General features: G+C 37.4%; 10 protein-coding genes across 10 annotated transcripts; 4 read left to right on the forward strand and 6 right to left on the reverse strand.

Moving 5' to 3' along the window:
- Nucleotides 1–25: 25 nt before the first annotated feature.
- SPOG_02488 (uncharacterized protein) lies at nucleotides 26–5,754 on the reverse strand. The gene has a single exon (XM_013168429.1). The coding sequence runs from the start codon at nucleotides 5,446–5,448 to the stop codon at nucleotides 1,372–1,374; it is 4,077 nt and encodes a 1,358-aa protein (XP_013023883.1). The 5' UTR covers nucleotides 5,449–5,754; the 3' UTR covers nucleotides 26–1,371.
- On the forward strand, nucleotides 97–1,640 carry SPOG_02487 (septin Spn6). Its single transcript, XM_013168428.1, has 2 exons — nucleotides 97–202; nucleotides 258–1,640. The coding sequence occupies exons 1-2, from the start codon at nucleotides 144–146 to the stop codon at nucleotides 1,336–1,338; spliced, it is 1,140 nt and encodes a 379-aa protein (XP_013023882.1). The 5' UTR covers nucleotides 97–143; the 3' UTR covers nucleotides 1,339–1,640.
- Nucleotides 5,755–5,857: 103 nt separating the features above from the next.
- SPOG_02489 (uncharacterized protein) lies at nucleotides 5,858–6,700 on the forward strand. The gene has a single exon (XM_013168430.1). The coding sequence runs from the start codon at nucleotides 6,057–6,059 to the stop codon at nucleotides 6,303–6,305; it is 249 nt and encodes an 82-aa protein (XP_013023884.1). The 5' UTR covers nucleotides 5,858–6,056; the 3' UTR covers nucleotides 6,306–6,700.
- A 391-nt stretch (nucleotides 6,701–7,091) lies between these two features.
- SPOG_02490 (Svf1 family protein Svf1) lies at nucleotides 7,092–9,201 on the reverse strand. The gene is made up of 3 exons (XM_013168431.1): nucleotides 9,029–9,201; nucleotides 8,538–8,759; nucleotides 7,092–8,487 (listed from the first exon to the last, which is right to left on the reverse strand). The coding sequence occupies exons 1-3, from the start codon at nucleotides 9,049–9,051 to the stop codon at nucleotides 7,590–7,592; spliced, it is 1,143 nt and encodes a 380-aa protein (XP_013023885.1). The 5' UTR covers nucleotides 9,052–9,201; the 3' UTR covers nucleotides 7,092–7,589.
- A 2,229-nt stretch (nucleotides 9,202–11,430) lies between these two features.
- SPOG_02491 (uncharacterized protein) lies at nucleotides 11,431–13,461 on the forward strand (the record flags this gene model as incomplete). The annotated part of the gene is made up of 1 exon (XM_013168432.1): nucleotides 11,431–13,461. The coding sequence occupies one exon, from the start codon at nucleotides 11,431–11,433 to the stop codon at nucleotides 13,033–13,035; it is 1,605 nt and encodes a 534-aa protein (XP_013023886.1). The 3' UTR covers nucleotides 13,036–13,461.
- A 95-nt stretch (nucleotides 13,462–13,556) lies between these two features.
- On the forward strand, nucleotides 13,557–15,248 carry SPOG_02492 (ATXN10 protein). Its single transcript, XM_013168433.1, has 2 exons — nucleotides 13,557–13,639; nucleotides 13,807–15,248. Exon 2 carries the CDS (start codon nucleotides 13,828–13,830, stop codon nucleotides 15,112–15,114), a length of 1,287 nt encoding a protein of 428 aa, XP_013023887.1. The 5' UTR covers nucleotides 13,557–13,639; nucleotides 13,807–13,827; the 3' UTR covers nucleotides 15,115–15,248.
- On the reverse strand, nucleotides 15,220–18,007 carry SPOG_02493 (arrestin/PY protein 2). The gene is made up of 3 exons (XM_013168434.1): nucleotides 17,762–18,007; nucleotides 17,220–17,369; nucleotides 15,220–17,166 (listed from the first exon to the last, which is right to left on the reverse strand). The coding sequence occupies exons 1-3, from the start codon at nucleotides 17,818–17,820 to the stop codon at nucleotides 15,606–15,608; spliced, it is 1,770 nt and encodes a 589-aa protein (XP_013023888.1). The 5' UTR covers nucleotides 17,821–18,007; the 3' UTR covers nucleotides 15,220–15,605.
- SPOG_02494 (uncharacterized protein) lies at nucleotides 17,937–20,026 on the reverse strand. Its single transcript, XM_013168435.1, has one exon. The coding sequence runs from the start codon at nucleotides 19,032–19,034 to the stop codon at nucleotides 18,360–18,362; it is 675 nt and encodes a 224-aa protein (XP_013023889.1). The 5' UTR covers nucleotides 19,035–20,026; the 3' UTR covers nucleotides 17,937–18,359.
- A 144-nt stretch (nucleotides 20,027–20,170) lies between these two features.
- SPOG_02495 (sulfite reductase NADPH flavoprotein subunit) lies at nucleotides 20,171–23,611 on the reverse strand. Its single transcript, XM_013168436.1, has one exon. The coding sequence runs from the start codon at nucleotides 23,324–23,326 to the stop codon at nucleotides 20,312–20,314; it is 3,015 nt and encodes a 1,004-aa protein (XP_013023890.1). The 5' UTR covers nucleotides 23,327–23,611; the 3' UTR covers nucleotides 20,171–20,311.
- Nucleotides 23,612–24,523: 912 nt separating this feature from the next.
- SPOG_02496 (ran GTP-binding protein) lies at nucleotides 24,524–26,251 on the reverse strand (the record flags this gene model as incomplete). Its single annotated transcript, XM_013168437.1, has 2 exons — nucleotides 24,524–24,530; nucleotides 24,582–26,251. 2 exons carry the CDS (start codon nucleotides 26,249–26,251, stop codon nucleotides 24,524–24,526), a joined length of 1,677 nt encoding a protein of 558 aa, XP_013023891.1.
- Between the last annotated feature and the right edge of the window lie 685 nt (nucleotides 26,252–26,936).

Consider the following 26,936-nt stretch of genomic DNA (forward strand, 5'->3'; position numbering starts at 1 on the left):
ACACCCGCTTGTTTGTTTACATATGCTTGAAATTTACTGTTTACAGAGAACTGAACTTAGCCATTGCCAGCAATCATCAACCAAAATCCAACTGAAAAAGGATTCATTATTATTTCGTTTACTGATAAAATTTCATAAGTAAAATGCCACTTGTAGAAAAACCTCAATTGCTCTACAATGAAACGAGTTTACCTCCAAACAGGTAAGTCAAACTTGTAACCAAAAGATCATTTTACTAAGTCATTACAACACGTTAGAGAGATTTTCATAAAAAAGAAAGAATGCTCTTTCACTGTTATGCTCTGCGGTAGCTCAGGAACCGGCAAAACTACTTTCTGCAATACTCTGTTTTCTAGCTTGGTAAAGCCTCCCAAAACAGACGATAACTTCGGAAAGGAGCACAAGCAGAAGGAAGTTCAAATAGAGAAGACGAAAGCTATAATCGAAGAAGATGACTTTCGACTCAACCTGACGGTTCTTGACACCGTGGGCTTCGGGGACTTCATAAACAATAAGGATTGTTGGGATGTAGTAACTGAATACCTAGATGACCAGCACGAGAAATACCTATTGCATGATCAGCAGTCATTAAGAATCCAGAGAAAGGACAGCAGGGTTCATGTTTGTCTGTATTTCATTAAACCAGTTTCTTATGGTATGCTTCCATTAGATGTCGTAGCGATGAAAAAACTATCGAAGCATGTAAACATTATCCCCGTCATCGCCAAGGCTGACTCTTTAACCAAAAATGAATTGGACAGCCTTAAAGGAAAAATAAACAGGATCTTACAGGCTCAAAAAATTGATTTATTCTTCCCTTCGGCTGTGTACTCTGCTGATGAAATAGCCAGAGATCTTTCACAAGCCTGCCCATTCGCAATTGTTGCAACCACGGAAGCTGCAAACCGTAAAAACGAAGGGAAGATTGGTCGAACTTATCCTTGGGGAATGTCAGAAATTGAGAATAATGATCACTGCGACTTCTTAAAGCTGAAGGACCTAATTATAAACAATCATATGCTTGAACTGGTACAATCCACGGAAAAAGTGATTTATGAACGCTATCGCCAGGAGCAATTAACAAACCGAAAAAATGGTATCCCAAAGCTTAATAAAGCTCACTATGAACGCTTAAACGAGGAAAAAGCATTTATCCAGAAGAAAGTTGAAGAAATGTCGATGGAGCTCGAGAATACTTTTAAGGAGAGAGAAGAAAAACTTACGGTTGTTCGTGATGACTTGAATGAGGAGCTTGCTGAGTACCATGACAAAGTGCGCGTTCTTGAAACTCAACTAGATGCACTTCGAAATTATAAGGGATCGAACCTAAAGAAATAAGTGAGAGTTTTTAGAAAATTCCTAAGGATATTATCAGTCAAATATCCTATCCTTCTGGTTAGACACCTCTGATGTTTTTACAGAATCCGACGCTCTAAGAGCACAATCACAAGAGTATAGCAGTAAATTTGAGTTTTTATCAAGTAATTCTTTCAGTTTGTATTTCATATTAATTTTCGCACTATTAAGTTTCCGAGAAGTACCTAAACATACAACTCTATCATGTCGAACAAAAGAAACGGTGTGAAATATATAGCTCTCTTTTTTCAATCTAAAATTTTCTTCTTCTTTTATCTCTATTTCTTCCTTGTGGATAACTTTATAATCCGAGCACCCTTGAGAACTAAGTAGATTATGTACTTTGACTAGGACCAGATTTTTCTTTTGCAAATCTATCGGATCTCCGAGGACATTAAGTAATAACGGTAATAAAAATCGAAGGCTTTCAAACAAGAATCCAGAATCCAAATAAATAGCACATATCAGTGATTCAAAAATATCCGCTACAAACTTGGGAGGGTCAATATCAAGCCAAAAGTAGGGGACGTTATTTAATTTGGCTTCTTCAATCATCTCCTGGTACTCATAAATCAAACCAAACATTTCGGAATTGTCATATTGAAGATATTTGTGCAAGCCAAGTGTTAAAGCCAAGTACGCAAGACTATGGTTACATACGAAGAAGGATTTATAGTTGGTTAGTTCACCAGCAGTTGAATTAGGATATCTATGAAAAAGATACCGAACAACTATAAACTCCAGAACTGCATCGCCTAAAAATTCCAATTGTTGATATGTTCCTGATACCTCCTGTGAAGCTAACATGGTTGGGTGTATAAAGGCCAAATGTAGAAATGCTTTATTGGTGAAGCTGTAACCCGTAGTATCCTTTATATATTTATCATAGGGAAACACTGTTCGCGAGACTAAGCTCGTATAAAAATCGATGTCTAAAAACTTATTCCAATCAGACCATTTCTTCACGTCCAGTAACCCAAGGTCCAAACCTCTACAGTAAGTAAGTCCCGTGTCCAATCCACCGTCCAAGGTACAAGCCCCAATAGTAGATTCAACCAAGTCTGCCATCCTTTTTTTTGGTAACTGCTGAAACAATGGATATGTACTTTCGTGCTTGTTTTCTCTCAAAAAGCCGAACGGACACCACTTGCGAATAACCATAGGATAGGATAAAGCATAGTTCGGTATGTGTATATCTTTCGCACGCATATATAAGTTGTAGTTGCTAATAATTTGCTTTCGATGGACATGTAACTGGTATTCTTGATCATAAGTATACTTTAGGAAAACAGTAGAAGATGCACAAACCTTTAAAAAACAATCCCCCAAAAATTCTAGACGGTCGTAATTTTCACCCATTGAAGCATTCTCAGTTGCTAAAGCTTGCACCATAGTTTTCAATGAACAGTTCAAGTTATGTTCGTTCATAAATTCAGACGTTAGAAGAAGAGCTTCCATGTGATAGAGTATAGAAGGAAGAAGTAAGGCTGATTCTTTTAAACACTTTGACAAATCAGTAAGATATAATTGATGTAAACGTAGTTCTTTTATTGAATTTGGCTTTGCAGTTATCATAGATTGTTTTTTATCCAATGAATAATTAAGTCTGAATGGCATCCTTTTGCAAATCGCAGTATGTTCTTGCCTATCCTGGCTAACTAGAGCTTCAAAGGAATAGAGCTCGAAACTGTTTTCTGGATCGTGCATTAATAGAATCTGGGGTTTAAGCATAGTAGCGTCCTTCACAACCTGATGGTTACAAGAAAGATTTCGAATTGCTGACCAATCGATAAGGTTTTTCAGAATACCATTGTCTGAGCATTCCATGTTTAAAGGAGCTATCCAATATGATCGAGTGGAATCGGTTGTCTCAAGTGTAGAAGACAAACCAAGCTCTAATAGCCGTTTGGTAGAGTATTCAAGGACATTTTGCAGCTCATCGTTCATGATATAAGAGGTTTCTAATAATTCAGGCTTAACTGTGACTTCACAAAAATTAGAGCGAAGTCGAAGAATATCGAACTGAGGCATTCGTTGTGACTGGACGAACAACAGAGGATGAAATGTTCTACACTCGCACGTAGGAAATAGTATACAGGCAAAAACTTCCTTAATTTTATCGTTTGACCAACATTGCGGGATTTTACGTTCAAAAGATTCATCCTGTTCGACATCTCGTAAAGCTTTCTCATCTCTTTCTTCAATATCCGCTAATTTATTTCGGTAATCTAGGGGTTGCAAATGCTTATTTATTAACCCACGAGCAACAAGCTCCAAACACATCAAAAAGGCGGCTGAGCGTTTCGCCTTTTTTGCATTAGCAGCTGGAGATCCTCGCTTAGCAGGTATATTGCATATAGCTGGTAAGTCGACCTTGTATATGAATGACTGAACTTCTGAGATACAAGTAAAAACAGGATAATGAAAAGTCACATAATCAGCGGGCAAAGTATTACAATACTGATACAAAAGACCTATTGCCAAAAACTCAATTAACAAAGCACCAGTTTCCTCTATCCTGTGCTTAACAATATCATTCGGAGTTATAGTGTTATAATCAGGGACGTGAAAGTCTACTCTACGAGTAGATTCAAGATTCTCTAATGCTGTTGTTAATAAGCACTCCTCGGTTTGAAGCTTTTGATATTTAACCTGTTCTACACCATTCACTAAAAGCACAAACTTCGAATCTTTAGCTCTTGCTCGACCTTTTGATTGCACATATTGTGTCACAGATTGACAAACATTAAAACGGATTACAAGATTACACGTCGGAATGTCAATTCCTTCTTCTGCTATGGAGGTTGCAACGAGAACATTATAGATACCTTGCTTGAAGTTTCGAATGTTGTTTCTTTGTTCACGAAAGTGCATAGACAACGCTGCCACATCCGAATCTCCATGTCCGATGAATGGAAAAGGCCGAACATTTCTAAGTCTTCCTGTCTGTTTTTTTAACGTTCGTATAAATCTCGTTAACGAATAAGCCGTCACTTTTCTTTCAACAAAAATTATAGTCTTAAAAGTATCATTGTCTTTATAGAAGTTTTCAAGAAATTCCAAAAGTGTTAAAACCTTATTGCTCGTGTCATTGCCATTCAATATAGGGGCCCTTAATCCAGAATACAGCTTCTTTTGTTTTTGCGACCATCTCTGTACCTCATGTATGAAATTGTTAATGCATTGGTTTTCCTCAGCCGACAATTTTCCGTCACAATTCTTTCTTGATTGCTTATTAACAAGTTCGTCAATTAAGAATTGCCAAACTTGTTCACCAAACCAGACACCTGATTCTACAATTTCGTATTGTGCAGCTTTAGATACCCTGCTTATATACTTGCAGTTTGAAAAAACAGTTTCGCACATCCTTATTATTGGATTTTGAGATGCATCAATAGGTGAATTTATGTAAGGGACAACTAGTTCTTTTGTAACAGGCATATGATGAAAGAGACGCTGGTTTGATATTACATAAGCTTTGGCATCGAGTAACTCTTCCCATTCGAAAATCCTCTTTAGCGGATTTGTAGCCTTCCCAGCGTAGGGTGAAGCTGTCATACCAAAGATGCTTGGGAGCTGCTTTATAGGTGTTGCTAATGGTTTTGCGACATGATAAAAGTCAATCATGATACGAGCGTATGCGTGGTTTTTGATGGCATGATGGCATTCATCGAAAACAAGAATATCAAAATCAAACATAGATAGAAAACCTCGTGCCAAGCAGAGGTAGAACAGATCGGCTGTAATAACAATTATCTCGTAATTCTGCTTTATATCATGAAACAGCTTTTCACACATTTCTATTGAGACTTCCCCATAACATACTCCTATACGGAACGGAAGCTGTGATCGTAAATAATCAGCTTGCTGTATAACCAATGGAACCGTATTAACAAGAAACACCGACAAACGCTTTTGTCGTCCATTTCCTTCTCGTAATTGTTCCTCTTGTTTTTCTCTAATTAGCTTTACAGCTAGCAATGTTTTGCCGGCCCCAGTTGCCATAATTAACAAAGTATTCTGCTTCCTTGCAACGTGAAATACATCTCGCTGGTACTCCCTTAAAATTTGGGAAGATGTTATTTCTTTCATAATTAATTAGTTGATTAAGGGAGACCATATATCTCGTTGCTTATATACTGATCACGAAATTCAGATATTCTATCACTTTTGGGGTACTTTCGTTTTTACTTTTGTAGTTTATAGTACCAAATGATAAGCCCTAACTTACATGAACTGGATTCTCTAACCCGTAAACTGAAAAGAAAGTCTTAGCATGTGAAGTTTGAAGTGTGCACTTTACTAGTAGAGAAAGAACAGAACAATGTGCACAAACACGTTAGTGAAAGAATGAATCAAAAACCTCTAAACTTCAAGTCCCTTCATGGTTATTACTTCTTTGGATATGTTGGTGGTATCAATTTTGGTGGAGTATCTTATTGAGGTTGTAATTTCACGATACTATGATTGAAAACTTGTTAAAGGTTGCTTTTGGATTTCTCGTAGTTATTTCTTTTTTATCAATTGTTGTTGAGAATTTGGAATTCTTTTACTTATATATTAAGAATAATATTAACCCCGATTGTTCTTTGTTCTTGTAGCAATAAAGCATATCTCGTACTATTCTCTTAAGCGCTTAATACTACTTTTTGCGTGTATCTAAAAAAAAACTAAAATGGGACAGACCGGTTCGGCTTTATATGAACAACGTCGTGAGTGTCGCGCCTATTAAGTACAGTACTATGTCTAGAACACAATTGCTAGACCTATTACAAGTAAACAATTATTCAAGAAGACTTGGTGATCGGTTTGATATCATCGTGAACAGTGATTTCGCTGGAATCACTGCTGATGATGGTACATCACCTATTCACTTTAACACAATAAATCATGTCCTTGATGAAGTGAACGGCAGAGCGGGTTACCACGGATCTTTTCAATATGGTTAAGGCTTCATATGATCCATATATAGGAGCTAATTTCTATGTAACTTCAAGTGATCCAGAAAGTAATGGCGATTCGGCATAAAGGCTACATGGAATATCAGAGCTTTAATAGACGCGCTTCCTCATCACAAGAATCGCACCGAAAGTAAGATTATCCCTATTTAACGAAAGAACCTTAGGAATGATGTAGGATTTCTACCATGACATTAAGAAACTTATGAATTTTTCAAATGATACTTAAAAATTGAAAAACTAAAGACATATTTACAAGTTTACTTGAATCGAAACGAGTAAACAAGTCATTAATATACGAGTGCTGAAAGAGTAGTTTTTGATAGTCCAAGTTAAAAAGATCTAGCTGGTTGAACTAATTAATTTGTTTCACCAATTCAATAACCTTTACTTATTTTCACTCATATATACTTGAAAACTCATTAAGTATTACTGCGTGACAAAGAAGAGATCTGTCTTCTAAAATTTAAGATGATGAAAAATTTAGCTCTTAGGCTGCCATCTCTAATATCAGAAGATTTGTAAATAAGCGCAGTTATCTAGTGAAGCTGAATATAAAATGAATCATGGAGTAGAAACAGGTTAGAATAATACACTTACTGTACAGTCTATACATGTTTTAAATTCGCTTTCTTTATGGACCTTTTCATTAATTAGGCATAAATAGAATAGAGCAGATTGCATATAATGTAAGAGACAATTTGCAATTATAAAGGTTTCTAACAAATGAATCTTATTACTTATAGCACAGTTGAATTCTTAATCCAATGTTTTAAACGGGTGAATGAAGAAACCAAATGCGCAAACCAGAAAGAGAAATAACCTTTAGAAATAATACATCTATGAATACAAATTTGGTGTTTCAAATCTCGATAAAGTTGGGGACAGAAAAAATCCAACCTAGTTAAACATATATAAAAAATATAATTCAGATATAATTCAGAACCAGAAGTTTTTATTTTTAACACCGATTATCCTGTCGAAAAAAAAATGAATGTACTTTAATTAATCCAAACATAAACCATAACTTCAAGTGCGAATGTACACAGGAATGGAAATATGCAGAAACGTGACCCTATCGTAAATATGAACGAGTAATAAGGAATTATGCACTGTAAATAGAATGACTTTCACTGTCAAAAGGAAGAAAAGCATTGATAATTTTTTTAAAAAAATTGGTACAATAAACCACTGTTTAAGACGAGACTTCATGAATTGACCAGAATGCACCAGAACAGTAAAAAAGAGAATAAAGCTTTTTTTTAAACATCACCTTTAAGAGATAAATGTGGTTTCATTAAACAGAGTAGCTTTTTCCTCAATCTCTTCACCGTTAACCTTCAGTCTGAATGTAACAGGAGTCATGTACTGGTAAATAAAAGGTTTTGTGCCAGAAACATTGTGAACAAATCCACGGAGCCATGTGGGGATTTCCGAGAGAACGTCGATACGCTGCAAACGTCTACCCAAAGGTGCATCGACTGACATATGGACAGGCTTTTCATAATTTTCAGCATCCTTACCGTCCCACTCATAGGCAATACGAGTAGGTTCAGGCCATTCTGTTTCTGGGTCCATTGTTACACCTACATGCTCAATTGTATTGTCAACAGTAGCGGCCAAAACCCCATCCTTTGATACGATACCACCGACGTTAACGATCGTGGATCCATAACTCGGAGGGGTCTTAAACTGCATCATAACACCGGTATATCTGGGATTTTGCAATAGAGCAAATTCCCAAGAAGAAGCCAGATGTTGAGGCTTCCCGTTTTGTAAAGCGTGAACAAACAAACCAGTACCTGTTACATCAACTACTTTACCTTTTGAGACAATATTGCCTTCAACACGGGTACGGGGCCAGAAAACATGCTTCATGCTTGCCCAAGGTTTGGAGGGGTCGGTACCGTAGTTACTAGTACCATTCTCACCAATCTTAAAAGGGGGACTTTCTTGATGAATAACAAGATCAATAATAGAATCCATATTAACGGATGAGCGGATTCTATATGCAGACTTTCCTTCAAGGTCAATAGAAATATTAGCGGCTCTAAAACAAGTGTGGTCATTCTCAAAGCTGAATTGATCCAAATTGGTAGAAGTCCATAAATCATTTTCAGGATTGTCTAGATCAAAAATTCGACATGTAGACTGAGCTGTAGTTGTCCATGAACTAAAAAATAAGGTTAATATTAGCTTTTTTATAATAATTTAAGTCCATACCCCAAGTTAGAATGAATCAATTGAACAAAGCACATAAGGTTGCCATTATTAGGACGAATATAAAAGACTTGGGTTTCAACATGGCTAGAGGCAGGAGTGGACCACCGGTAGTCATCATCGTCCAATGTATGGTAAGGATTGATACCTTGTACAGTAGCGGTGACGGGTTGAATTGCTTCAGCGCCGTAAACAGGTTCTGCAGTACCAGTTAAATATGATATACTAAACCGTGGGTTAGCAAGCTATTTCAAAATATTTCAGCTGTCTCTGAATGATATGAAATATGAGAAATCACAAATAGAAACGGCATTGAATCTTCTTATAAGGACATTGACAATAAAACCTCTGGACTTGTGGAAATTGAAGGTAGATAAGAAACAAGATTCATATTCCCGATAAAAATGAGAATTTGTTTCTAAGATTTTCATTTCTCACCAAGTTTCATACATTGCTCGGCAATTCAGGTTTTTTTCAGCCTGTTTCTTACATACTTGGATTGAAGCCAGGCTCTCATTATTAAAAAAACCGTGGAATTTTACAACAGAGGTAAAAAGTCAATAACACGACAGGATCAAGAGCACCTGGAAGCAGGACGTAGAATAGCCAAAATAAAGTGGTGAATAGTTGGTAAAGGCCAAGTCTATTTTTGCATTAAAGAAAGCCAAACATGAGAGATGTAAGGAGTCGTGCTGCGGAATGCTAAACTCGTTTCCGAGAAGGAAGTGAAATGCCTAATTGAAGTATAGTATATCGTTCTTATTTTCCAATAGTAAACATTAACACAGAAGAATTGCAAATTTGATGAAGAGATAGAAATACGGAATAAAACAAGGGAGGGAGGGAGGAAGAAAAAGAAAAAGAGTAAGATGAACCCAAGGCTATGCTATTATAGATGAAAATAGAAAAATGGTGTTTTGTTGGTTCCAATGGATGAGATCAGGAGATGTTGGGAAAAATCAGCTTGACAGTGAAACTTTAGGATTGATGAAGAATCGTTTGATCTACTTTGAATGGAAATCATGATATGAAAAGTTTTACATCAGAAAAAAAATGAAAATGAGTATAATGGAACGTAACATAAACTGTTTGAATCAACAATATGGATGAATGATTCGAAGTTGATGATTTCTCTTTTGAGGTTATTTTTCTATAAGAGAATCACTTTTTTTTTATATACTAAAATTAATTGCCTATGTTAATTGCCTATGGAGGAAGAGTTGAAGAACAGACAACAAAATCTGATTTGTTTGTTTACAAACAAATCAATACACAATCATATAAAAAGAACCATTTAGGATGGATCCACATCTACAACGACCCCCACTTGATACGGGATGAGTTTCGCTTTTCGTTCTTTTCGAATATCGAGGCCGACACGGTATCAGTATCGAGGGTTTACGTATTCTAAAGATATTTACTGTATGCATATAAAGGAAAATAGAGAAAAGCGTGGAGGTATGGGCGAAGAGATAGAAACAGATATCGCCTATACTCCCGATTCTTTAGACGATACTTTTTCGTTCGTGTCATACAAGATTTAATATTATGCAATATTGTCTGACATTTATAAGGCTAAAGATTAGAATATTTACAATGCTGTACACAAGCCAGTAATAAAACAAATTCAAAGAGCGAAACAAGCATGATGATTCATTTTTATGCAACAACTAAAACTTTCATTCCATTCCATCTTTTGTACAATTCCCCTTTTTGATTCTATCCTCACTTGTTTACTATCATATTCTATGGTATGTGGAGCTTATCCTTTGTGTCATAAACAAACGATTTCCACTCGTGTGTCTTATGAAGGAAGGCAGTTTTTATTTTGACTCTTACAATGAAGCGAATCGACGATGATCGCTTCAAAGAAACAAAAGAATGAATTTCATTTCTTCTTTCTTTCATTTCTTCTCGTCTACGCATGTCGAACTGCTTTCAATTGACTCATAGATCCCCTCGCTAAGTACCAAGCATCCCCACTGTTTCTTTCTTTGTTTATTCCCAATTAAGAACGGACAATTTGTCTGCTTCTTGCTTACTCATACTTTTATTTATTTATCTATCTATCTATCCATTTATCAGTTCTTTACGTATATAGATCGTCTGTAAGTCATACATAAACTATAATAAAGACTTTGCAATGAAATGAAAAGGTTCTTTCTTCAGAAAAATGTAGCCATTGAATTAGTCTTATAGAATTTTTTTTTATTTATTCTTTCTTTATCTTTCTACTTTCTAATTCACTTTTAAATTGATTCATGATCATGGACACAAGACGCATCAGTTTTTTACTCCGAAAAAGGCCTTGCTTTGGCCGAAGAATGATAAGATAAATCTTTGCCAACTGACGCTTCCTCCACGCTAGGTACTTTTAGTTGAACGAACGTTGACTCTTTGATTTGCCCTTCGTTCATGCTTTTATAGCCTAGTCTTGCCTTGTCTTGGCCGTAGGAAGGCTTCACCGAGGAAGATTCTTTAATAGGCAAGACTAACTTGCTTATCACAAGTGATAATCAAACCAGAGAAAAGGCAAATATAAAAAAAGAGAAATGATGCACTTTTATAAAGGCCGATCCAAAGGTATTTCTCGTTCACTGTTTCTTTTCCTTTTTCCCTTATCTTCATCCTTCGCTGGGTTGAAGGCTTTGTGCATTGATCTGATTTAGTATATCTAGGAGAAATCAAGAAATAGATTGATTAATAATTGAGAAAGAAATAAATAAGTAATCTAAAGAGATTCTCCAAGAACCGTTTCAAAGAGAACCGGAAAAATTGGTTTTCTTTTTTACGTATTTTTCTTTCTATTCGTTTTCATTTTTCATTTTTTATTGTTTTTCTTATTGTTTCTTTTCCATATCTTTTTTTATTTTTTGATTGTTTACATCTTTATACCATGTCTCGATCCGACAAAATCGATTTAGAAGGTCTAAATGCAGACGCTGCAGAGCTCGCTGCCTTGGGCTATAAGCAAGAATTCAAACGTGAATTCTCTGCTTTTAGCTCATTCTGCGTCTCCTTTTCCGTTCTTGGCTTATTACCCTCGTTCGCTTCTACCATGTATTATACAACAGGTTACGCCGGCACTCCTGCAATGGTGTGGGGCTGGCTGATTGCAATGTTTTTTGTTCAATGTGTTGCCTGTGGTATGGCAGAACTGTGTTCTTCTATGCCTACTTCGGGTGGTTTATATTATGCCGCGGCTAGTCTGGCTCCTAAACGCTGGGGCCCTTTGGCTGCTTGGCTTACCGGTTGGTCCAACTATTTCGTTCAAGTCACAGCAGCTCCTAGTGTTGCCTATTCCTTTTCCGGAATGATTCTTTCTCTAATCCAAATCAAGAATCCCAACTATACCCCCGAAAACTATCAAACTTTTTTATTAGCATGCGCTGCTATGATCGCCATGACATTGATTTCGTGCCTTCCAACAAAAGTTATCGCCCATTTTAATACTTGGGGTACGGCCATCAACATGCTCTTCCTTAGCATTGTCATGATTACCCTTTTAGCTGTCGCTGGCAAAAACCATACTTTTAATAGCAATCATAGAGTTTGGACGAGTTTCGATAATCAGACCGATTGGAGTAACGGAATGGCCCTTTTGATGTCTTTTGCCGGTGTCATTTGGACCATGTCTGGTTACGACTCTCCTTTCCATTTAAGTGAGGAATGCTCCAATGCCAGTGTCGCTGCTCCGAGAGCTATAGTCATGACCTCTGCTTTTGGCGGTCTCGTAGGGTGGCTTTTGAACCTCATCATTGCATATACCATCGTTGATGTATCTCAAGTCATGAACGACAGTCTAAGTCAACCTTATGTCGTCTATCTTCAGCAAGTCTGTGATCACAAAACAACAGTTGCGTTAACTGCCATCACCATCGTTTGCAGTTTTATGATGGGTCAAGGATGTATGGTTGCTGCTTCTCGCGTTACTTATTCTTATGCAAGAGACGGCGTCTTTCCCTTTTCCAACATCCTTGCTCATGTCGATCTTCGTACAAAGACACCAAACCGATGTACTTGGATGAATACTGTGGTTGGTATCCTGTTGCTACTCTTAATTTTCGCTGGTGATGTAGCCATCAATGCTATTTTTTCTGTCGGTGCTATCGCTGCTTTTGTTGCTTTTACAATTCCTATTTTCATTAGGATCACATGTGTATCTGACGCTGAATTCCAAAGAGGCCCTTTTCACTTGGGCCGCTTTTCAAAGCCCATAGGTTATGCCTCCTGTGCATTTGTCGTGCTCATGCTTCCCATCTTATGTTTTCCACAAACCAAGGGAAAGAATTTGGATGCAGAAGGCATGAACTGGACCTGTGTGGTGTACGGAGGTCCTATGCTTGCTATTATCATTTGGTGGATTCTCTCAGCCCACAAATGGTTTAAAGGTCCTTGCCTTACAGAAACGTCTTCCGCAAGCCCAGAAGTTATTTTGGAAGGTGTATCCAATTATGACGATGAAGCCAGTCTTTCCACTACCACTACCAAGAAAAAGTAGCAAATTTACGTTCCCCAGTAACCACATTCCTGGAATTTCCCTAAATTGTTTTTTTTCATCTCTGTCTTTTTATCTTTAAAAAAATTTGATGCCTAATCTAACCCCTTTCCATTCGATATAATATGATGTCTTTCGTAATCCCATCTGTTTATGCTTCCTTTTCGTCCGTTTTTTATACCATTGGTTCTTTCTCATTCTAGTGTTGTTATGAATGTTTTAATGTATGATTTCCTTCCTATCTTTCGCTTCTTTTTATGGACCTTTATTCTCTTCTCCTCTCAATTGATCGCTATTATATTACTTGCTTTGTTTGTGTCCTTTTTTCTTGGTTTTGTAATTTAGTAATATATCTCATTCGCTTCTTATTATGAACGAAGGTTTTGTACTCTTATCCGTGACAATATCATAAGGCATATAGTCGCTTACAAAAACAAGTTTGTCCACATCTATTCCATATTACTATAGTGAACTTGTTTATTATATTAAAATTTTTAAAACATCACTTATGCGATAAGGCAAATACAATACTCACTATTTCTACAAAGAACGTATATTTTGTGAATTATTGTTTGTACGGTACTGTAAAAATTTGAGTTTTTAAAGTGTAAGTCATCGGAATTATTGTTGTGGGTCGCAACAATTTTTTTTGGCATATTGAACAAACTGTATCATCCATAAAAAACGCTTCTCAAATTTATTGATCTTTTCGTTTACAATACTCCAACGGATAACTATTGATTTTTCAGATTAAACTAACGTGTCTGTACATAGAAACTTCTTGTCTATGTCTTCATGAATAATCATCAATTGGAGTGGTTTAATATTTTCTATAATTGCAATGAGGACCCAAAGCATCAATTGAAAACCGTAAGGAACCGCTTGGCCTCGGGAAAACATATCCAACAAGCTGCGGGGGCCGCAGGTTTGTTCACAGAATTTCTTCCTGCGCAGCTCGAAGCTTCTGTATCCCAACAACCATACAGTCCTCTTTCTTGGCAAATACTTGCAAATTCTGTTGCTGGTGATTCACCCTTAGAGGATGAGGCATGGAGCTATCTTACCAAATTTCCTCCCAAGCTGCCTTTGCCAGTCACAAGCGCTCAATGTTCTGCATTTGAAATTTCGGTTTGGTATCTTATACTGAACAGTAAACAGAGGTTGCACCAATTATGCACCTCTCCTGCTGGACTATACCTTCTCGATATCTTGGTTGATCAGGATCGTCATCCAGATTGGCAGAGAGAGAGTATTCTTTTTCGTATTGTTAGTCATATTTTAAGTAATGGCTATGCAGAAGTTCTTATCAAACGTGCAGCTTTATTGGGATTTCGATCCATCTACTTCGTTGTAGATGCCATGACTCGTGAACCGTTTGGTGCAGTGGATCTATCCCTGTTTCCCACTCTTTACCTAATTATTCGCTTAATAGCTAAGCAACTTCATGAGCGTATTTCTTTTATGGATAAATCTAATATTTCAGAAGCTGATCTAACCATCATCACTTACTTATCTGAAAGCTATAAACTAGCTGTTAGTCTTCTTTTCACTCAATATGAGAGACTCACCCTCTCACAGAATGACCCAACTCAACGAATTGATATCCCTTACGCATTCAAGCGGTATGCTCATGACTCTTCGTTGGCCACCAAGGAAGTACTTCTTTTACTTTGCATCCTTGATCAACAAGTTCCACGCAAAACGCTTGTTCAAAAAACACCTATTCCTTCCGGAAGCTTCTCCGATTTTTGTGAAGCTGTAGGAGGAGTTAAACGCGAATGTGTCCATTTCATCACCTTTGCCTCGCACATGTATCCAGCTACTCAGGACATTGTTAGAAATGCCGACGGTCTGTCAGTGATATTATCTCAGTGTAACATCGATGATTTGAATCCGTACCTTCGTGAGGTTTCTGTTTTTTGTATCCGCCACTTGTTGCAAAACAATCCTGAGAATCAAGCCTATGTTGCTAACCTAAATGCTGTAGGTGTTAGTAAATCTGAGGTTTTGGAAAAAGCCGGCTATGACTCTCAAATTGACAATGATGGAAAGGTGAAATTAGTATCTAAAAAATCGTCCTAAATAATTTCATCAGGATATCAGTATGAGAAATACACATTCGTTATAATGGACTTTATTTTATTATATACATCTAGGTACTTTTACATTTTTGTGACTCAAATTAGATTAACGAATAATGATTATTTTTTTATTAATGTATTGTTTATGCAGTCATTAGATATTTCATTTATAAAAGGAGATGCCGAAGGGATTTTTCTTTTTTTTTCTTTTTTTTCTGTTATTCTTTGTTGGTAACCATTTGTAATTATAGGGATTTATCATATATCCCTAAAGTTGGACTTTCTAGTTCTTAGTTCTTTTGTTGGTATATATTAAGCACATGAATGTTTACTAAAACCAAACAAAATCACAATAAAAAAAGAAATTTCCTCTCAAAAGTGACAAACAAAATAAGTAGTTGAAGTTTTCTTATATCTTAGCTAAGATATAGCAAGTCAGTGCCATGTACTGTACAACTAGGGAACGGATAAACAACGAACAACGAAAGAACGTTAATGAAGCCCGTGATGAGTAAGGTTACTTGAGGACTTACTTTTTATTACTGTAACCGAGCGTGGTGAACTTCTATTAGGAGTTTCTATCGGTGAGACACGCACAGTAGGCGTAGGCGTCGCAACAACAGTCGAAGCTTGACTGCCATAAGGAGAAGGGGTAGGACTTGATGGCCTTGTAGCCTGTTCATAATGAGGAAGCCCGTCAAGAGGAAGCACATTCGAGAAAGCTGAATGTGCTTCATAGTAAGGTGGTAATTTACCCAATTCCTGTAAACTTAACGTCGAAACGCTACGCACGGGTAGAGCACGATTAGGAGATGTTGAACGCAAAAAAGGGTTTTCAGGCTGTAAACCTTGAATTTGAGAACCACCAAACGATGATGAAGTACTGCTGGCTCTAGAGCGAGCAGCTCTACGACATGCACCAGAAAACGGTGCTATTGGAGAGGTTATAGGAGAAAGAAATTCGGTTCTATCAGTTGGGGACTGAGTGGAATTCTCAATATAAAAGCTTGGTTGAGATCCTAAAGAAGGCGAAGATACGGACGGGTTGGAAGCAAATGGCTTCGTATTTATACTAAGGATGGGACTCGTTGGTCCAAAATCGGAAGAGTTTCGACGGCTTGTAATAGGAGTAGTGCGTTCACTGAGTACGGGAGTGCTTTCGGTAGGAACACCGTCCCAAAGGACATCAAATATGTGGCGATCGTAACTAGGCAGAACATTTTCGTTTATATAAGAAGCGTGATTTCCTGAAAAGACACCCTCAACAGGTCTAGCTCCAAACATAACTGGAGAAACCACTAATGACAAAGGTAAGGAGTTTCTAAGTTCAGATATATGACCATCAGGATTTAACAAAGAGATGGAAAGACGAAGCTTATGATGAACGCGTATACAATTCAAATCACAATCTTGAGTACACTCACCCAAAGAGTCAGGGATCGGAATTTTTATTTGATCTTGCCAACAGTCGTCGATCATCGCAAGGCCAGGAACAGTCTTTTTAGCCAAAACACGCTTGAAGTCTTTTCGACTAGTAGAGGAAAAGGCTTTCGAAGTTATAAAAAGTGAACAATATTCTTTCAAAACAATGGTCACCTTCCCGATGCCGAGTCCTTTTAGGAGAGGATATAATTTCAAGTTAATTGGGATCTCAGAGCCAATCGCGTATACCTTGGAGGGTATACTCGTTTCATAGTTGACTTTTGATGGCCATATATCACTTACACTCATAGAGTGCATGAGGTCAAGACTGTTAGGAGGAATGGTTCGGATCAGCCGAAGTTGCAAGGCAGACTCCAAATTTGAAGAAGGGATCGTTGCTCTTTCTAAGCAGGCTGTCAAAGTGTAGACAATATGGCACCCCGGAACTCCTTCAATTGACTCAGGAACATCTTGTGGAAGTTGGTAATCAAAAGGATATTCGTAATTACCGTCTTGAATTGTCTTGTTACCGTCTCCCGACAGAAATGACCATTGCCTATCCAAGATTTGGTTTACTTGCCGCCGGATTTTAGTACCACCATTGGAGCTATTCCGAGATTCATCTGACCAGCTAGAAAATGGTCAGTAAGTGCGACAGATGCATACAAGCAAAATGTAGCTTACCAAACAAAAGACCGACCAGTAAGACGAAGCTTTATATTTCGAACACGGATTGGTTGGGAGATTGAAAGGACTACGATGCCTGAAAGCCTAGCGGCTGAGTCTAGTGAATTACCATACAGCACGATTACATTCGCTTCCGCATTGTAAAGCCTAAACAAGAATGAAAGGTTAGTATTCCATAAATCTAAAAGGAAAAAAATCACAAGAAATAAAGATATTTTGGTATGAATCAAGCAGGCATGTTAGAGGAAGATTTGTTACTATTAGGTCGAATTCATCGAAGCAGTTTTTGATTATCCTGAGCCATACGAAACCAATGCTCTACAGAGAAGCTTATTCTCCAAAGAAAAATTGATCTAACTAATAATTGCAGAGCAGGCTGAAACAGCGGCAAATGCTAGTTCAAAATTACAGTCTAGCCGTGATACGTCAATTGAGCTAAACTCGGGATTTTTTGTTTCAAAAGTTCAAAAAATAACTTTGAAACACCATTCTTCTGTCCTCATACCCTTCTTTTTCCTAAAATTTGTAGTTTTACTTACCGAACTTCAAATAATTTCACGGGACTCTTATGACGATTACTTAGACTATTCGTATTCATTCATAATAATGTCTGGCTTGTACCAGAGGCAGATTTTAACTTAATTATTCTTTTCAATGTCAGTTTTTGTCGTATTCACTCAGTAGCGGTTCTTGTTGTAAACAATTGGCAATGAAGAACACCCGTCATAAGGAAATCTGCATTATAGTTTGGTAAGGGTGATACCGCATACGAATGTAGATATGTGAAAGTATCGGATGAAAATGAGTGAACAAAAAGATTCAATTACAGAAGAAAAACAAGAAAAAACAAAAACAAACGAGACGTATGGATTCAGTCAATTAAACGGTTATTCTTTAATTTTTACTTCTAGATTAGAGTCTTCTCATTAAATATTAAACCAGAAAGAGTGAGTTGCTTTCAGAAAATTTTAAGAATCGAGATTTCTTTATCGTAACAAAAGGAACAAATAAAAAAAAAAGAATATTAAACAAGGAACAGAGATATCAACAAGAGGATGCTTTGTACAAAATGGGAGAAAGTCCTAAAGAACCATGGATGTCATGACAGGAGGAAAGTGGTAATAACAAAAGAATGACTCAAGGTACAAGAGAGGGATGAAGTATATTTAGGTTGTATATTTTCACATAGAGAGCCATGGCAAAAATGGCGGCTTCAAGATAACGGAATTTTATGAAGCGTGTAGTAAATTCGAATATTTGAGGGTTAAATTTAATTTCAAGTCCGTTTAGAAAAGCCACGGACATTCTTTGCTTTTGCAATGGTAAAACCAAATCTGCTTTCCAAGCATTTCCTTCCTTCGACTTTCGGTCCTGTGGTTTCCAAACAATTTGTTTGACTTCCATTAAATTGGTAGTATTGCAATCAAATACCACCCTTCCTTCAGTGGACGTGATTGTCCAATACATATAGCCATCAGCAAAGCTTTTTGTAGTTTTCATTAGAAGTTTTCGAGATCTAAATCGTTTTGTAAAAAACCAAGCGAAAATTCTCTTGTCATCCCTTATGGCATCTGTAAAAATGAGACGATAAGAAAACGATAAAGGATTCCATCTTTGGTACAAATTAAATACCGCTTCTTCTGTTTCTGCTCGTTGTTTTATTTGAGTAATGCGACGATTTATGCGAGGCCGTAAACAGCCTAAAGGCTGGCTTGCTGGAAAGGCAATCCAGAAGGTAGGTAAAGCCGGGGCTAAGTTCTTTAAATCGCCTGTGACAACTGGAGAGGTCTTCTTTGATGGTGAAACCTGCATAATAAAAAGTAAAACACCTATTGATGAGAAGTGTCAACTCCTTTTTGCTATTTCAAATGAGTATTGGATATCAAATGATATAGTATGAAAATCCTCGCTTTTTTTGATCAAAAGTATGCGAGTGTAAATACTCTCATACAAAAAAATAATAATGAGTTTGTGGAATCGATTAATAATTTGCAATGGTATCCTTTACACCATTAATTCGCACTGTCTTCAACAAAAAAATTGAAGATATCTAATAAGCTAATTTCACAAAAAAGAAGATGCCTAAGCAATAATCCAAATATATACGAAAACAGTTAAAGAATGTTCGCACGCGGTGTTCTATTGAAATATTTTAATCGGACGAGACAGAGGTATGATATTATACGAAGGCAACAGCACAATATCCTATTGGCGCCACAAGTAGGTTAAAAAAGAAAATAAAAAAAAATAAAAAGATTTGGTTTATGTTTGATGATAGTTGGAAACACTTAGAAGTTGTTTACTGTTTTTAAAATTTAAGGAGGGAACTCATGACGGGGTACAGGTTCCTTTTTATTTTGAGTTTATCCCTTACCCATCACTTTCTATTCGGGGTAGGTAGAAAAGCCGAATCCACTGAAGTCCGAGGCATGGAAGAGTATAACCAAAAAAATTGGAGGTTCGGGTTAATCAGAAGTTTGAATGAGGAAAACAGTTAAGATAATTGCTTCGGTTTCCAATGGAAGTTCGGAAATCGGATCTCTTAGGAAATTTTTGAGCTTTCGCATTCTGCTGAGTATAGTTTACCGAAGTTTATATAGTAAGAGGCGAGCGCATAAGCAAGGACTCGCACTTAAAGAACCTTTTAAATATTTCATAGTGTGAGGTAAGAACTGCTCGGAGTGCTACGTCGTCCTTTAGATTGTTTGAATTAGAAGAAAAGAATTCCTGTAAATGTAATTCATGAGACATATTGGATTGATCAATCACTCTCAAAAGCGTAAGAGACCCCAATTTTAATTTCGGTTCGGCTTCCTTTTATATTCCGTCCCTCGTTCAAAGGTATTTTATTTTGATTAAGTTAAGGTATCGCTTGTTTAAGTTTCCTTATAACCGAGATTTTCAAACTATTATAAACAAAATTTATGTACTCTAAGTTTTAAGGAATTGCTTCAATAAACATTGATTCACTTTATGCAATAAAATTGCATGGACTGTTTCAATAAACCCTTTTACAGGTTTTGCAATTATGCGGAAATTTAGAGTAAAAAAGAATAACCATTTATAATAACACTGCAAAATCCTTTCTTTTAATAAACTTCAATGACGAAGCGACGTTCCTCCTTCCATTGCTCTATGACCCTGCGAGCGTCAATTGGCTCAGAAGCAGAACTTTGAATCACCTCTTCTAATACACCGGTAATTTCGGGCAATGGCCAAGTAGGACCACACAAGTAAAAAGAACCTCCTTCATCTATCAAAGTCTTCTTCAAAAGTTCCTTAGAAGAACGCATAACATCTTGAATATATATCTTGTAAGGTTGATCACGACTGAAAGCTTGTCCAATGAATGTCAGTAAATTGGCTGCATGATAAGCTTCCCAGTCTTCACCATATAAGTATTCTTCACGTTGTGTACGTGAACCCAAGTAAAGCACAATGTCTCCAGAGGGAATGCCCTGTAGTCGCTGCCACTCTTTGAATTGCAAAAATGCTCGGAAAGGTGCCAATCCGGTACCAAGTCCTGCCATAACGATGGGCTTTTCTGGAGACTTGGGTAACTTCATCACAGAAGACTTCACCGCGACTGTTACAGGATCACCAGCTCGCAATCTAGACAAATAATGAGAACATTGACCATAACGGTCACGTCCCATACCATCTTTCCAGTCAACAACGACGATTAGCAAATGCACACTGTCCTTGTGCTTTCTTTGGGAAGAAGAGATTGAATATTCACGACGTTTAATAAGAGGTACAACAACTGCCAACTCAGATGCGCTCAATTTTGCATGCTTGAATTCCTTTAAAACATCGGCGTATGTAAGCATGTCCACCTCAACACGACGCTTAAAGTCAGGTGCACCGACAGGGCTGACTAAAGTCTCGAGATCACTGCGTTCCTTCTCGTCGGTTTCATATTGAGCCAATTGTTCATAAAACTTCTTCGTCGGCTTTCCAAAGATATCAATATTTTGAGACAATGCTTGATAAACAGTGCGAGTTTCCCAATGACCCTTGTAAAAAGTAGAAGGGACTTGAATGAGTTCGTCGGCATCTAGTCCGTACTCTTCAATAAAATCAAGAACGTGTTTTTTATTGTTTACACCATATACACCAAGAGCCTCTCCAATGTCATAAGTAAGGCCCGAATTTCCAAGGTCAAATTCGATATGGAAAATGTTACGGCTGTATGAGGCGGGCGTAAGACGCTTATTGGATTTCACTCGCACAGTGTAAACTTGTTCAGAAACATCCGGACGTAGAACATCTTCTTTTTTGTAAGCTTCGGGGAACATCATCTGCTGGGCAACAGTCTCCCAACTAGAAGTGCGTGGTGCAACGTCTTCCTCCAGAGATTTGATAGGGTTAGAACCGAAAGATGTCTCAGCGGCCACAGACGGTAACTGTCTGTCACTAGGTTCACGTTCTTTTAATGAGGCTTCTTCGACATTAACAAAAGATAAGGCCTCTTTCAAAGAATCAATGGCACTGTTGCGAATAGTTTCATTAAATCCCTTCTCCTTACAAAGAACGTTGAAAGCTTCCGTAGCACCTAATCCAGGCTCGAAGAGTTGGACATAAGCACTCAAAATAGGCAAATTAGAACCGTTTATAGCAAATTTCTTTGGATTAACGAGAACTAATTTAATTTCTTTATTTGTAATGTCCGTCAAAAACTCATAAGGAAGCTTGGAAGTGATTTCTTCATGAGAAATAGAAGTCTGCAGCAAACAAATAGACTGCTTAGCAGCATTGGCTAAAACTCTATAATATGAAGGTATTTTATCATTCGCTACCACAGAGACGTCAGCTTCCAAATCATGAGCAACGTCAGTAAGAAGAACGTCTCGACCAGAAAGTTGAATAGTGGTAAATCGGACACCTGCAAGCACCAAATTGTCGTACAGTGTACGAAAAGCGACAGACCTTGATTTGTCGGTTCTATGAGCAGACACCAAGTAGGGAATGTAATATTCAGAAGAGTCAAGTTCCCAGAAACTAATACTCTTTTCAACCTTAGAAGCTACAGGAGAAGCATAATTTAGACCCAAAGAGTCGGAAAGAGCTTTGTAAAGAGAGTTAGTAGTCAATGATTCTTTGACGGCATAACGTTGCTCTTCTACAGAGAATTGAAGGTTTTCAGTGTCCAACAAGCTTGCAAGGATAGAGGAATAGTAAAAAGAAGGGGAGCTAACAGAAGTTGAGCGGACTTGAGAAAGGACAACAACCTTTCTGCAAGCAGAAGGGAGGCTACGGTGTAACTCCTCTACGGAGAAAGGGAAAGTACGGATAGAAAGTAATCCCAAATCCTGGTTGGCAGCAAGTAGATTACGAGCCGCTGTGGTTTCCGTCTTACCAAAAGTAACAATAACCTTAGAAGCAGATGAAGAACCTTCGTATTCAACTGGCTTGTATTTAGTGGAGAAATGGTTATTGATATGGGTCAGGGCATTGGCGGCATTTTGAATCGGATCTTGATCTGATTCAAACGAATTGAAACAATCAATTACGGCTTCGGTATCGAGAGTAGGAAGACTAGGAGCCAAGGCTGAGACAATTGCATCTGGTTCATAGACGTGGACAGTAGGACTTTTCTTCGCAGCGATAGTGCTTGCAAGAGCCATGTAGGCAGCTTCCACGTTAGATTGAGAAGTGAACACAGTAAAATTGTTCAAGTAGGCAAAGTCCAACACGCTCGTATTGTCTGTGCGATAGGCTTGCTCGACATAGTCCAAAGCTGCAACGTGCAAAACAAGAGGTTTGCTAGTACCATAAAAAAGACCAATGTTCGAGATCAAGGGATTCATTAAAGAAAGGCAGCTGGAGGGGGTAATCATTGCATACACGCCAGGAGAGGAAATGGCAGCGGTATAGGATCCCAACAATAAACCAGCGGCGCCAGAACGAGCCTCTAAGTTAAACAATTCCACATTATTTGAGAATCCGTTTTTACGACCACTGTCATTCCACTGGGTTAAGTAGCGGTTCAAAGGAACATGCTCAGCATATGAAAAAATATGGTTCGATAGCGAATATACAATATCCTCTATGACTTGATGAGATGTATCAAACTTCACCGAAGTTTCTGGGGTATTAGTCATGATAAATGTTGCAGAAGTTGATACTAAACAAGTAATTAAAATCGTCTCTATAAAAGGTTTGCGGTAACCCTTATCTTATTTGATGCAGGTGATTTTTAAAACAGTAAACAGCGGACGCGTACAATTTCCACCAAAACGTTCAAAATTTGAGTACAAAAAACTCCTTTTTTTTTTATTGCTTTTTTCCACGCCACGAATTTGTTTATGTTGGAAAGGGTTAATATTAGAAAACGCGGCCAAATTTTTACTAGTCTGCGATCACCTGATAATCGAAATTCTTGCGTGATCACTACTTTTGTTTAGCTTAACCCTCTGAGAATTTGGTGTAGCCGTTAATAACGGTGCTCGTAGGCTATCATTATTTTGATCAGGATACCTCTTTGTAATTCCTTATCGTGTACTGTAATAAAAGTTGGGTATCCTTATTTACGAGTTAACAAATCATATCAACTATCCTTATAATAATCAGCAAACAAATATCACAAGCCTAAAAGGGTCGAGCAATAAAGAATATGGTTGCACAATTTTATCCTTACTTTCATAGATTATCAGGATGTAATGGGATTGTTATAGTTTGTATTTAGATAAATATAATTCTATAGGTATCAATAATATTTTCTATTCTATCCTATCCTATAGTTATAAAGGACGGAATTTTATGTTATACTCTTCAATGGAAAGCACCGTTAAAACATGCGTTTCTCACATTCGATAGGGAAACTAGGGGTGAAGACAGTCTTCAACTTCCTTGTAAGACGATATAAAAAATTCGAGGAGAGATTAGTTTGCGAAAATTCATTGCGCTGAAATTATCGATTCATTCATTCCATGTATTATACCATCGTTAATAATCGTAACCTTTTGTACTTTTGTATTAGGAGGGTATTTTATTATGAGTAAGACTCACAGTATCCATAGAACATCATCGTACTGAAAGTCGAAACCATCGTTCCACAAGGCTTTTAGTTATCCCTAAACGTAAAACTCTTCACTATTCTTTAAACTTAAACGACGTAGGAGGGGAAAAGTACAAACTCAAACTTCTCAAGATTCCGCTCAATAATAATTATGAATGATCTTGCAGGAAAAAAAATCTTCTTCGTTGCTAATTACACTATTATAGATCATACATAAACATTAAAGTATACCGAAGTTTTTGTCGGGGCCTCCTCTTAGGTTTCGGATTGTTTCCTTTTCTCAGGACCTTTTCGTTAATTTTTATCATTTTTTAGTTCTTCTCTTTGGAATCTCGTACCCTCTTTCGTATTTGTTGCAGTATCTTGAATTTTTTTTTTCAGAAGCAAACAACTCTTTCTTTGAGGATGGCATCTGATCTATCTCCGGGAACAAATCTTTCCTAGATCGAAGAAACATAGGAGAATATGCACCTATCATATCTTCTCGCCTTGAAGGTTCCTTTATTTTTCTATTCATCAAAGGGCTAGCATAGCCCGACGTTGTTTCTCGTTCGTCTAATATTTTGTTTCTCGATACGTGCTTCAAAGGAGAAGAAGGTTCTTGTTTTACCCAAGGAGAAAGGAAAGTTGAACTAGCGCGCACGCCAGAACGTCTTGACGACGTTGCAGAAGTTGGGGAAACACGAGCGTCACCAGTGTTCTCTAAAGCATGATATGAACCTGGATCGCGAGGTCGCTCACGTCCTTGGTCATCTCGTAAGTACAGAGAGATTTGCTCATCGGGTAGTTGAAGAACAGATTCTTGAGCGTTCGCCTCCAAGGCACACAAACGAAGAAGATATTCTAATAGGACCAGATTTGTGTCTTCTTTCTGATATGCTTTCATCTTCTTTCTTCTTGTTACAAGATCCTTTTGTGTAAGTCCAAGCAGTTGCATTTCTGCCATATGTTCATCACTGAATTCTTCAGTCGTATTGTCAGAATCCTGGCTTTCATTATCATCTTCCTCACTCTCAAATTCTTCTTCAGGTAGCAGCTCCATTGCTATCCATTTGTATGCTTCCTGTTCTTCAGAAGTCTCTGAAGGATTATCCTTGTATTTGAGCAGAATGACAGGTGTCGTGACTTCGTCAAGTCGAAGAAGTTTTCCCGAGACACTATAGAATAGAGTTTGAATAGTACTTAAAAGAATATCTTTGGTCATTGGAACTTCATCTTCTTCGTGATAACGATTATCATCGAATGATTGAACAAGAGAGAGCTTATAAGAGAGGAGGGAATTTTTGTTATGAGATTGTTGAGGTGGCACCCGAAAAACCTTGGCTACACACACAGAGCAATCTTCTTGCCAAATGATTGAGTCATGATTTAGGAACTTGGATTGAGCATGGCTCTCAAAGATTTTGTAAGTGCGAAGTCGAAACGTCGGACCAACCTGTAAAGGCTTTTCCCCTGTAAAGGAAAGGTTTGAATGTAAAACAAAAGAGTTTGCTTTAAAAAGCTGAGAAAAATTGGTAGATTTCGGTAGACTTGACGAGATAGAAAGCCCTGAAGTGGTGATAGACAAATTGAGTAGAGGGATGGCATCTTGAATTCGTAAAAGTAAAGTCTTTATTTCCTGCAAAACCTTTCCCTTCGTTTCTTCGGCGCGTTTCGGGTTCGATGCTTCTTCTCCCGAGTCCGAACTTGCAACACCTAAGATGTGCACACTGAACTTTTCAATGTCTGAGCGCAACGCATCGACAAGTTGGCGAGTGCTCTGCAAACTTTGATTTCCGCTGGAAGACATAATATCAATCAACTCTATGGCTGGTGTGACCACACGAATCATCTCAAGCAACTTTGCTTTCATGAATTCCAATTCATTGCGATCAGCATCTGGTATGCGTTTAATATAGCTACTTACTTGCTGGACAGCAAATTTTCCAGCAAATGAAATACTGTGCTTGATGGCAAAGCTAGTAGCAAACGTTGCTGCATGAGATGCGACGTGGAACAATTCATCCATTATAATTCCTTTAGTTCGAATTCTTCAAAACTTACTTTTCAGAAAGAATATTTTCTAAGAAAATCTCAAAGGTTTCTTTAAATTATAGAAAGCAGTTAACGCGTCTTAACATATTTCTACTTGAGAAAAGGTGTCTGAGGTTGTCGAGTGTTTCGAAATAATTATTGATGTCAATTCTAAATGAGTAAACGAAAATGTAAGAATTGAATATGGAAAGCAATTCTGTCTAAAAAAAGTCTTTCGTACTTACTTTTTAGTCAATGTCTTTCCTTTTGAGTTGCTTCATAAAATGCCTTACTTATGGGATTCAAATATATATTAAAATTGATTCTCTGCAAGCTTTTGGCACGTTTGAACTGAGAGAAAAGCGTACATGTGGACTTCCTTGAAAGAGTCTATAGAACTTGCCTAAATATCAACCCAAATACATCCAAACTTAGAGGAGCATTTTCAGTTCTAGCACAATTAAATTAATGAAAATTTATTGATGTTTATATTCTTTTTCTTTTCAATCCAAGCCAGAGCATAACAAACCAAAATCTACCTTTGGATAGTAACCCACTATTTTGCCACTTCAATGTTTTCTTTTTCATTTCATTTACGAATAAAGACTAGAATAAAGAAAGAGATGAAAAAGTCTCTTTTTCTATAATTCGACTTTCTTAAAGACATTCAACGATTTGGA

Source organism: Schizosaccharomyces cryophilus (genome assembly GCF_000004155.1).
Source record: "Schizosaccharomyces cryophilus OY26 unplaced genomic scaffold supercont4.4, whole genome shotgun sequence".
In the NCBI taxonomy this organism is placed as follows: Eukaryota; Fungi; Ascomycota; class Schizosaccharomycetes; order Schizosaccharomycetales; family Schizosaccharomycetaceae; genus Schizosaccharomyces; species Schizosaccharomyces cryophilus.

What these genes read in the sequence shown, in the direction of transcription:
- SPOG_02490 (XM_013168431.1), bottom strand. Translation starts at nt 9,051, where the DNA reads ATGAGAGCCTGGCTTCAATCCAA. An exon ending in AGAGCCTGGCTTCAATCCAA is followed by an intron (nt 8,760 to 9,028) that starts GTATGTAAGAAA and finishes CCCACGGTTTAG; the next exon opens with TATATCATATTTAACTGGTA. An exon ending in TTGATTCATTCTAACTTGGG is followed by an intron (nt 8,488 to 8,537) that starts GTATGGACTTAA and finishes CTTATTTTTTAG; the next exon opens with TTCATGGACAACTACAGCTC.
- SPOG_02494 (XM_013168435.1), bottom strand. Translation starts at nt 19,034, where the DNA reads ATGCAGGTTTCACCATCAAAGAAGACCTCTCCAGTTGTCACAGGCGAT.
- SPOG_02488 (XM_013168429.1), bottom strand. Translation starts at nt 5,448, where the DNA reads ATGAAAGAAATAACATCTTCCCAAATTTTAAGGGAGTACCAGCGAGAT.
- SPOG_02489 (XM_013168430.1), top strand. Translation starts at nt 6,057, where the DNA reads ATGAACAACGTCGTGAGTGTCGCGCCTATTAAGTACAGTACTATGTCT.
- SPOG_02492 (XM_013168433.1), top strand. Translation starts at nt 13,828, where the DNA reads ATGAATAATCATCAATTGGAGTGGTTTAATATTTTCTATAATTGCAAT.
- SPOG_02495 (XM_013168436.1), bottom strand. Translation starts at nt 23,326, where the DNA reads ATGACTAATACCCCAGAAACTTCGGTGAAGTTTGATACATCTCATCAA.
- SPOG_02487 (XM_013168428.1), top strand. Translation starts at nt 144, where the DNA reads ATGCCACTTGTAGAAAAACCTCAATTGCTCTACAATGAAACGAGTTTA. An exon ending in ACGAGTTTACCTCCAAACAG is followed by an intron (nt 203 to 257) that starts GTAAGTCAAACT and finishes ACAACACGTTAG; the next exon opens with AGAGATTTTCATAAAAAAGA.
- SPOG_02493 (XM_013168434.1), bottom strand. Translation starts at nt 17,820, where the DNA reads ATGAATACGAATAGTCTAAGTAATCGTCATAAGAGTCCCGTGAAATTA. An exon ending in GTGAAATTATTTGAAGTTCG is followed by an intron (nt 17,370 to 17,761) that starts GTAAGTAAAACT and finishes ATTCTTGTTTAG; the next exon opens with GCTTTACAATGCGGAAGCGA. An exon ending in ACTGGTCGGTCTTTTGTTTG is followed by an intron (nt 17,167 to 17,219) that starts GTAAGCTACATT and finishes ACCATTTTCTAG; the next exon opens with CTGGTCAGATGAATCTCGGA.